The sequence below is a fragment of the Brachyhypopomus gauderio genome, unplaced genomic scaffold, assembly GCF_052324685.1.
Source record: "Brachyhypopomus gauderio isolate BG-103 unplaced genomic scaffold, BGAUD_0.2 sc40, whole genome shotgun sequence".
In the NCBI taxonomy this organism is placed as follows: Eukaryota; Metazoa; Chordata; class Actinopteri; order Gymnotiformes; family Hypopomidae; genus Brachyhypopomus; species Brachyhypopomus gauderio.
The window spans coordinates 2,637,027-2,647,816 of record NW_027506868.1 but is presented as its reverse complement, the minus strand read 5'-3'; the positions used below and the strand labels follow the sequence as shown (position 1 = coordinate 2,647,816).

Here is a 10,790-nt window from a genome sequence, read left to right as displayed (position 1 = left end):
TCACTGTCCACTACTAAATGACAAAGGGAACACTGCCTAATAGAAGATGAGCCACAACATTCAGGATATGATGGACTCCTGCTAGCTGCACAGAGAGATGCTTTGCAGAGTGAATGAGACCAGTGCCCTCTCCCTCCCTCTCCCTCTCTGACCAGTGCCCTCTCCCTCTCTCTCCCTCTCCCTGCCTGGCTCTCTCCCTGTATCAGGTGTTGCCTGTAAGCTCCATGTGGTGGAATAATGACACCTGGCAAGTCATGGACGCAGATGTTTATTGGTGAAGACACTGCAGGTGCCAGATGATTCTCCTACAGCTTTACATAGAACACGAGAGCTCATTTCCACTTCAGTCTGATAGCCTTGGAGAACAGAATGCTATAAAACTGCACAATGTCTGATAACGTTATTAGACCGTAGTAGAATGCTGCTTTCCATTTTTTTCTTGGTAACTAAATGTTTTTAGAACCCAAAACACTGAAATATTCAGTTTGCATTTCTACTATATTGATATTCCAATTATTATTGAATGGAACTAAGGTTTTGAGGAGAGGAGAGGAAGAGTTATGAAGTGGGCGATGGAATTTGCAGGAGGGGGACTCACATTTCTGAGTCATTGAGTTTTGATTTTTTTTTTTTTCAAGATTCTTTTATATATGGGTTGAATCTACAGTCGCAGTGGTAAATTATACAAGCCTACTGATATACTTCACATTTGGGGTTCTGACCTCCAAATGTACAGAAATGTCAAGGATTTATTTCAGATTCTGACTTTAGTGGACACACTAACAGTGTCCTGTCCAGTGGACACACTAACAGTGTCCTGTCCAGTGGACACACTAACAGTGCTCTGTCCAGTGGACACACTATGCAGAACAGTGGTTCCCTGCTCTATTATTGGGGGCTACTCTAAGGTTTATCATCTACTGTTCAGGAGATAATAAAAGAACAGGCCTCCAAAACCTTTTGTTCAGTATTTATAGATCATTAAAGAAGTGTTTTAAAATGTAAGTTTTAACAACATAATTTGTGTATTTCTGTCTAAACTGAGCATTTGAACCCTGGCGCTGAGCTGCTGCTTCATCTCTGTCCCTCAGTGCGACGCTGAAGTCCTGCTGTGATGCTGGAATTGGGCTCACGCTCGGGCAGTTCTCATGCCCTGGCGCTGCCAACGACTTTGGGCTCACACACCAGCAGCCCTCCCCCACGGTGCTTCCTCCTTCAGGACCCAGAGAGTTGGCATAAACATCGGGGGGCGCTACTGGACATCTCCCGGTCCTGCTCTTTATTGGATCGCCAGGATTTGGCAGACAGGCTGCTCTCTCACACGGGCAGCTTCGACACACTCTATGTCCCTGGAGCTCCGCCTCCTGGGCTCCCACCGTCCTCCTTGGACCTGGGCGGATCCTGCGAGGACACACCTGCACTGGACCCTGACATGCCTGTCAGTCCAAATGTCATGAAGCGGCGGAGGGGCGGCCTCATCGAACAGCGGGACATCATTAAAGCTCACCAGGCCCATAAGATGCAGAGCACCCCACAAGCCCGCCGCAAGGAGTGGGAGTAAGCTCCGCCTCCCCCTCAACCCTGCCTCACTCCTCCCCCACATCCCCTGCCTCTCCCCCCTCACCCCCCACCTCTCAACCCCACATCTCCCCCACCTCACCCCCCACCGCTCCCCTCTCCCCCACCTCACCCCCTGCCTCACTCCTCCCCCACCCTTGCCTCAGGAACTTCCAGAAATTGTATGAAAGAAATGTAAACATAAGCTGAATCCGAAATGCCGTCTTTAAATAGCAGGCACTAGATTTCAATGCAGTACATTCTGCTCAAGCGTTAAAGCAGTGCATTTTTTCTGCAGGCAACTGGTCAGTGTTCATAACCTCAGACATACTACCTGTTACCCCGTTCTGCTTTGGCGTACTGAATAGGAGGGAAGTACGGCATTTCAGATTCAGCCATAGTTTTGAGTGTTTAATATCATTAAGTAATTGCTTGATTTCTGATCTTTCTGAAACCCAAGTAAATCAAGGCAGAACATACCCTCTTACTCATGGGAAACCTGACTGTGGTGTTGAGTGTGAACAGTTAAATGTGAACAGTTAAGTGTTTGAGTGTGAACACGTGAAGGATGCATGTGGTTGATGGCCCTGGATCTGAGGGTGATGTACTGTTTCACGACTCCCTTTCTCGGATTACAACATCCAGTTATCGTAGGAACTTGGAGAGAAGCGTCAAATATAAACAAAGGAAACTTGTCTTCATGTCTTCAGCTGCAGTACTGTACATGGAGTCTTTGGCTACAGGGAGTTTAAATCCTTGGAAAAAACACAAAGGAACAACGTGTAAAGAATGTGGGAAACAAATTAAAAACACTGGAACACCACAAATTCGTTAGACACTTAATGTCATGTTGAGCAGGATTATTAACTGGGGCACTAACACACATAACCCTAGTTGCTTCCTCCAGCCGAGCTGTATTCACCCCGAGGGTATGAGAACGGCGAGGAAGAACCACTTCACATAAAGACAGACTAAGAATCAGACAGAATACACAGTTTAACAAAGAACAAAGAATCCAACAAATGCACGAAGTTGGAACTAGAGAAATAATCACAGGCATGAAAACACAGGAACAACTACAAACCAGGAACTACTACCATAGACTTACAAAGCAGGACTGAAACAGGCAATATATATATATATATATACCAAACAAATCAAATCATAAACAAGTGACATCTGAGAGCAAACCAAGGAGGTGGGGACAGATATGATATGATAGACAAGAACACGTGGAACAACAGAAGACATGGACAGGACTGACTGAAGGAACGGATCCCGACATGGCAAAAGGGAAGATATGGACAGGACTGACAAAAGGAGTGGATCCATATGTAATACTTAGTCATTACAGTTAATATATAAAACACATCTGGATAGGTTTTTTAATTTACATTAGACACTTAGTCATTACAGTTAATATATGAAACATCTATATATATATATATATATATATATATATATATATATATATATATATATATATATATATATATATATATATTACATTATACTATACTTCATTACTACTATCTTACTGGCAGGTAAAACCTTAGAAGACTTTTCCTGCTTCTAAACTCCTTTCCAAACTGCCTTTATCAAACAAATAGGACAATGTTTCAGGACTGAAGTTTGACAGTGAGTTGTTGAACTATTGAGATGTTAAGTGAAAAGAGGCTAGGACATGGACATGGTTGGTTTGGAAAGGCAGTATAGGACTGATTGTTGAACCAGTAGTTGAACAGACACTGATCTGAGGTGTCGGAGGGTGACTTCATTATATTTCTGCAGTGGCGTGAAGTGTCTTCAGTGTATGATGAGCAGTTTATATCCAGGTGTAAATCAGTTGTGTGCTTGGACAGGCTTGGGGACTCCTGGGAGCTCCGGTTTCTTTTCTTGGTGGTCACTTTTCAGAATGTTGTGAAATTAATCACACGTTTGTTCCTCATCCTCTTTCATGCATGTGACAGCATGTGTAAAGAAGGCACAAGCACACGCTGTCCTGATGTGACTAGGGGGCATTGTGTAATACGAAGTTTATTATCAGAATGATTATTGGATACATAACCCTAGTTTACACCTAAGGAGATGTCATTTGCCTTAGATGTCACGTGCAAGGAAAGGGGCAGGACGCTGAGATGATGTTTCAGTTCAACAAAGTTTAATCTCAACAGTAACTACAAAGGTAGGAGACATGAAACATGCACAAGTTGACGTACATTAACTAAACAAATACGAGCATGGGACACTGCGTAAACGCACATTAAATAGACAAACTACATGAGACTCGAGTGGTCACGAGACAAGCCACAGGTGAGAATGATGAACACACTCACAACCACACTCATGGAAATACATACACGGGCATAACCAGACGTAGACTACATGAACACACGCCCAAAGTGAGGGGTCCGGGGCTGTATCATGACATTAGATATATGACTGGTTTGATAGTCACATTGTGTGATTACAACATTTGATGTAAACCATAGACCAAAATATAATTAGATAACCAATTAGAACAGCCTTCAAGAATGCTGGTATTAAAAGATCAATGCACTAGCATTGTGTGCATTTAAAATCTTCAATTAATAACTCAGAAATGAGCTTGGTAACATTTTTTGTATAATGGATGAATACACATGAAAGCAGGTATCAGGTCTGCTAGGGTGGAACCACACCATTTTCAGGCCTAACCCCTCCACAATCTCTACAGCAAAGAAGTGGTTGCTGTGCCCGGGTCAACTAATCATTGCCCATTTATTCATAAGCAATTTCAATATATGTTGTAAATGTAACTGGAGTTGTGCTTGTGCTGAGTTACGACTGCTGCCACCCTAAAGCAAAGTGTAATGTACAGGCTGCATAGGTACAGGTGATATAGGAAAAGGCTATTCACACACAGGTGAGACTTAACCCCTCACCTTCCAACACAGATTGAATAGACACAGTTGAATAATTTATTAGCTATATTTCTGTAATTGTTTAGATGTCGCTTGTCAAACTGTAAGTAGATTTAAAAATTGGATAAATTTATGTTTTAAGAATATTATTCTTATTATATACTGGACATTTATAATATTATTCCCTCTGAGAGGGCGTAGTGGGCCCTGATGGTTCCAGACTGGTGTAGGTAGAGGTAGAGGTGGTATAGGTACAGGTGATATAGGTACAGACAGGTGTAGGTATAGGTACAGGTGATATAGGTACAGACAGGTGTAGTTATAGGTAGAGGTGATATAGGTACAGGTGATAAAGGTACAGACAGGTGTAGGTATAGGTACAGGTGATATAGGTACAAGTGATAAAGGTACAGACAGGTGTAGGTATAGGTAGAGGTTGTATAAGACAGGTGTAAGTATAGGTAGAGGAGATACAGGTACAAGCGATATAGGTACAGACAGGTGTAGGTAGAGGTGGTACAGGTACAGACAGGTGTAGGTATAGGTAGAAGTGGTATAGGTACACGTGATATAGGTACAGACTGGTGTAGGTATAGGTACAGGTGATACAGGTACAAGCGATATAGGTACAGACAGGTGTAGGCAGAGGTGGTATAGGTACAGACAGGTATAGGTATAGGTAGAGGTGATATAGGTACAGGCGATATAGGTACAGACAGGTGTAGGTATAGGTACAGGTGATATAGGTACAGACAGGTGTAGGTATAGGTAGAGATGATATAGGTACAGGTGATAAAGGTACAGACAGGTGTAGGTATAGGTAGAGGTGATATAGGTACAGGTGATAAAGGTACAGACAGGTGTAGGTATAGGTAAAGGTGATATAGGTACAGGTGATATAGGTAAAGACAGGTGTAGGTAGAGGTAGAGGTGGTATAGGTACAGGTGGCATCTGACACCAGAAGCTGCTTTAGGTGTCACTCTGACTCTAGAGACCAATTAATTAAGAATTCCAGAGCTTTGGGCCATAGAGGCTAAAAGCACCCTCACCAATCTTTAATCGGCTTTTAGGAATCACCAGTAGATTACTGTTTGAAGACCTGAGAGACCTGACTGGAACATATCTAACCATCATTTCACTCAGGTAAAGAAAGAGGGGCAAGACCATGAAGCAGGGCTCTCAAGTTTTGGATTCATGCCAGAGTGTGAGAGTTGTTGATTGGGGGGGGGGGGGGGGGTGGCGAATGTTAATTGTTGAGCGGGGGGGGGGGGGGGGGGGGGTGTATGTGGCAAACGTCAGTTGTTGAGCGGGGGGGGTTGTATACGTTGTATATCGCGATCGATCGCCAGTGGAGGGCGACATAGATATGGATCGGAGGTAAATAAACTAGATTTTTTTTCTCGCCGTGTGAAATCGGAGGTGTGGCGTGTGAGCGTGTGAAGACGGTCAAATGCGTGTGTCACACGCTCAATGCGTGAGACTTGAGAGCCCTGCCATGAAGACATTTAAAAACCATGACTAGAACCTTAAAATCTATTCTAAAGCTGACAGGTAACCAGTGCAGTGAGTGGAGTGCAGGTGTAATATGATCTCTCTTTCTCCTGCGGGTCAGAACCCTTGCAGCCGCGTTCTGAACTCGCTATAGGTGCAAAATAGAGCTCTTTGGAAGAGCAGATAGAACAGCGTTACAATAATCTAGCCTTGATGTGATAAATGCATGGACAAGTTTTTCACTGTCAGCAGGAGAGAGCATATCTCGGACCTTAGCAATGTTTCGAAGATTAAAGTAAGCTGTCTTGCATGTAGTCATGATGTGTGATTTGAAGCTGAGCTCATTATCAAAGGTGACACCCAGGTTCTTAACACATTGTCTGGCATTCAGATTCATTTGATTTAAATAAGTCTGGACATCATTCCTTTGTGAATCACTGCCAAGAACAAGAACCTCTGTCTTCTGTTTATTTAACTGCAGAAAATTGTCAGACTTCCATGTCTGTATATCATCTATGCAGTCAAACAGTGAGCAAATTGATTTTAGGGCTTTAGGTTCTAGCGAAATATAAAGTTGAGTGTCATCTGCATATTGATGATAACTAATACCATGTTTATTAATGATGTGTGGTAACGGAAGCATATATATGTTGAATAGTAACGGCCCAAGAATTGATCCTTGGGGGACGGCACAAGTTATTTTTTGACATGTGGAGGAAGAGGTACCTAATGCTACATAGTAATAACGCCCAGTTAGGTACGATCTAAACCAGTCTAAGACTAAGCCACTAAGGCCTACCCAGCTCTGTAGTCAATCAAGAAGTATTTCATGATCAACGGTGTCAAAAGCGGCGCTTAAATCTAGCAGAAAAAGGACTGAGAGTTTGCCTGCATCCTTATTCAATCTCAAGTCATTTACTACCTTAACTAGGGCTGTTTCAGTGCTGTGGAGAGCTCTGAAACCAGATTGAAAAGTGTAATTTATTTGATTTACTTTGACATAGTCATTCAACTGGATAGACGCTACTTTTTAAATTATTTTGCTAAGAAAGGAAAGGTTAGATATAGGTCGATAATTATTAAGAATTGTGGGATCAAGATTTCTGTTCTTTAATAGTGGTTTAACCATTGCAGTTTTAAGAATTTTAGGGAATTCACCCAATTGCAGAGACTGATTAACAATTGTTAGAACTTCATTTGCTAATGAGCTCAGAACCTGCTTGAAAAAGCATGTTGGTAAAGGGTCCAGTTCACAAGTAGAGGATTTTAGTGATGAGATCACATCAAGTAGTGTTACCATGTCAACTTCTTGGAAATAAGACATATTAAAGTTAGGCTGAGTAACTGATGTAAGGGTTGATGGTATATTAGTGCTTGTTGCTATGTTCTGCCTTATACTAGTAATCTTGTCCCTAAAAAATATAGCAAACTCACATTTTTCAACTGAAACAGTCTCAGGGAAGCCACAGGAGGTGGGGTTTACTAGCTGATCTATGCTTCTGAATAAGACAGCTGAGTTATTATTGGATGAATTGATTAAGGTAGAGAAATAGTTTTTCCTTGCTGATTTCACTTCACTGTTGTAATTCTGTAATGTTGTTTTATAAATATCAAAATGTACTTGCAATTTTGACTTTTGCCAACGTCTCTCAGCCTGCCTACAATCTTGCCTAAATTTTACAATAGATGGAGTGTTTCTCCAGGGCATCTTAATTTTACCAGAGATTATTTTAGTTACCTTTGGTGCCACAGCATCAATACAGTTCCTAACTCTGTGTGCAAATGTTTCAACTAGCTCATTCCCATTTTCTGAAAGGGGAGGGAGGGACTGTATCATGTCTGTGAAGGCCACAGCACTGCCAGCACTGAGATAACGCTTGGTTATTGTGCGCTTTTCACTGAGTGTTCTAGTAGATAATGACATATTGAAAAATACACCAAAATGGTCAGAGATTGCAACATCAGTAATTTCAGTATTATTAACCTCTATACGTTTAGAAATGATCAAATCTAAAATGTGGCCATGCTTATGAGTTGGGCCTGATACATGCTGTATGAGATCAAAAGAGTTAAGCATCCTCATGAATTCTGAAGTGATTGGATTTGTGGATATATCCATGTGAATATAAAAATCCCCAGCAATTAAAACATAATCAAAATCAATTAAAATCCTTGAAAGCATTTCTTCAAAATCTTCAAGAAAATCTGCATGTAGTCTGGGAGGATGATAGATAACAATCAAAATAACTGAATAAATGTAAAGCTACAGAGTGTGTAACGTATTCCTTGAGTTTTACTTTTGGATAGATGCTGGGTTTTTCCACAATGATGATGATGATGATGATGTCTAACATTGGCCATTCCCTTCGGTCCTTGATCCTGACCCGATGGTGAGTGCTGACCTGCGGGTCAGGACACCTCACCCCATCACTAAGGGTTTGCTTGTTAGTGTAGTGTAGTGTATCAGCCTCATAGGTCTGATGTGTTCAAGATGGGAGATCTGGGGGATCTGGGGGATCGACCTGTTTGTACTTGGTGACCACTCAAGTAAAGCAACCAGTTTTCTGTTGGCAAATAATTGGAGGCCACCCAGATGATTCATATTAATTAAAATTCATATAAATATTCATATATTCAGATATTTGTATATTCATATTTTCAGTTATTCATATGTTCCTACATTCCTACACTTCCTACCACTATGCTGTCACTTTCTATCACAGTTAAGCTTTGCCCACTAAACACATCATGTCTGTTTAGAAATACAAAAATGGTTTAGAACCCTTGACCTGGGCTTGTAGCCCTAACTCTGACCCTATAACCCAAACTTTAATCCTAGACCCCTATCCCTGATTTCCTCTGACTTTATAACCTGAACTCTGATCCTATATCCACTCTTGCTCTGACCCTATCACTCTAAACCCAAATTAGTTGACTTTACTAGAAAATTGCGTGGAAACCCGTTGCCTTAAATTACTTAAGTTTTTGCACAAAGAGAAACTAAAGAAGTTAAGTTGTATTAGCATAGACTTTTAAGTGGATGCAATGGACAAATCAAGTTTTCATTAGTGGTCTTTACTCTAGTTCACATACAATTATAACTCAGGGTTGCCAACTCTCACACATTGAGCGTGAGACACACGCATTTGACCATCTTCACACGCTCTCACGCAGAAAAAAAAAATCTAGTTTATTTACCTCTGATCCATATCTATGATTCAATGAGTTACTAGTTCGCTCTGGCGCCAACCACTGACGATCAATCGAACGCGATATAATACTTAATTTGTGTCCATTTTACACCCCCCTGACTTCTGCACCACTTCAGGGTTAAAGGTGAAATTATTACCTGACCTAAAGATCTGTGTGAAACTGGATATTTGTATAATGTTGCTGATGGACCTGTAGTCATGCAGGCACGTTTAACTGGGTTACAGTTCTCATCAGCAAATAAATGTCCTGCCTTCAGGCAACCAGCAGAGTTTAAATGTCAGGCTTGTTTGTAATTGCTGAATAATTTATTTTGACATGTTGAAAAGGCCTATTCATCAGCCTGATAAGAAATGTCTGTCTGCCCTAGAGACAAACCAGAGAAGAGCCGGATGTCTAAATGCATCAGTGTCTCAGAGTTGGTGATTCATTCAAACATTTTGAGCATTGTGTAGGGGTAGTAGTTAGGGTAGGGTAGTTAGTGTAGGGGTAGTAGTTAGGGTAGGGGTAGTAGTTAGTGTAGGGGTAGTAGTTAGGGTAGGATAGTTAGTGTAGGGGTAGTAGTTAGGGTAGGGTAGTTAGTGTAGGGGCAGTTAGTGCTGGGGTTAGTAGTTAGGGTAGGGTACTTAGTATAGGGTAACTATTCTCTATTCTCTGATTCAGATTCTAGCCAATGTGACTGCACTGAGGTCTTGAAAAAATAATTGTATTTGCCATCTTCACTAAAAGGTTTCTGTTTTATTTGGGATTAGGGGATTACGGGATTATGATCCCAGGAGCTGCAACTCCTGCTCTGGTTTTGCTTCATTTTTGCAGCTGTTTGTTCAATCCAAGTTTTCAAATGAACTTCTTAGATACATAAAATTTTATTTTGTACACATTAAATCAAGACTCTGCCAGAGCGAAAGACAGATGCCAAAGTGCAGCTAGAGAGCTTTATGATAAAACAGTGACAACCATTGAGGGAGTGACAGACACTTAAATACACAGAGGACAACAACTGACGAACAACGAGGGCCTAACCCTAAAACCATCATCCCTTCCCTGCCCCAAACCTAAAAACCATCATCCCTTCCCTGCCCCAACCCTAAAACCATCATCCCTTCCCTGCTCCAACCCTTTTTGTCTCCTTTCCTGCTCTGAATCACCTCCCCTCTCAGAACCTTTTATAAGGAGCAATCTGTAGATTGAAGAGGCAGTGTGCCAGTGCACAAAAAGGTCTTGTACCTCCAATTCTAAAAACAATAATGCAAACCCCTGTGGGTTCACTTCCTCACCCTCACCGCCACGATCACTCGATGTTGACGGTGTGGAAGGTGCCATTATATGTACATTAAAATGCCAACAAGCTTTTTATGCAGCACTTATGCTGCTCTTCTGCTGTTACCAAACACTGTACGATCTCTTTTAATTAGATAAAAAGCGAATTATTTGGAATAATTTCGAGTATATGTGTATTTGTATAAATATGTAAATTAAGCTGAAGGTGCTGGAAAATACTGAAAATTGACCTTGAAAGTGCCGTACAAGTGCATGAATTCCACCTTGTAACTTCGCACGCACAAAAATTGAGAGGTGCACGACATTGCGACGCCACCGTGTGCATGGCCAACTCGCATGGGCGGAGC

The 10,790-nt window shown here is 41.6% G+C and overlaps 1 protein-coding gene across 3 annotated transcripts in view; it reads left to right on the top strand.

The window, feature by feature from the left end:
• The first annotated feature begins 205 nt into the window (after window positions 1–205).
• Window positions 206–10,790, top strand: part of cacna1ea (calcium channel, voltage-dependent, R type, alpha 1E subunit a) — a 269,169-nt gene continuing 258,584 nt past the window's right edge. For all 3 annotated transcript variants that reach the window (XM_076985535.1, XM_076985537.1, XM_076985534.1), the window contains exons 1-2: window positions 206–289; window positions 1,092–1,557. In XM_076985535.1, coding sequence (XP_076841650.1) covers window positions 1,115–1,557 — 443 coding nt within the window. In that variant the 5' untranslated portion in view covers window positions 206–289; window positions 1,092–1,114. The remainder of the gene's footprint in view (window positions 290–1,091; window positions 1,558–10,790) is intronic.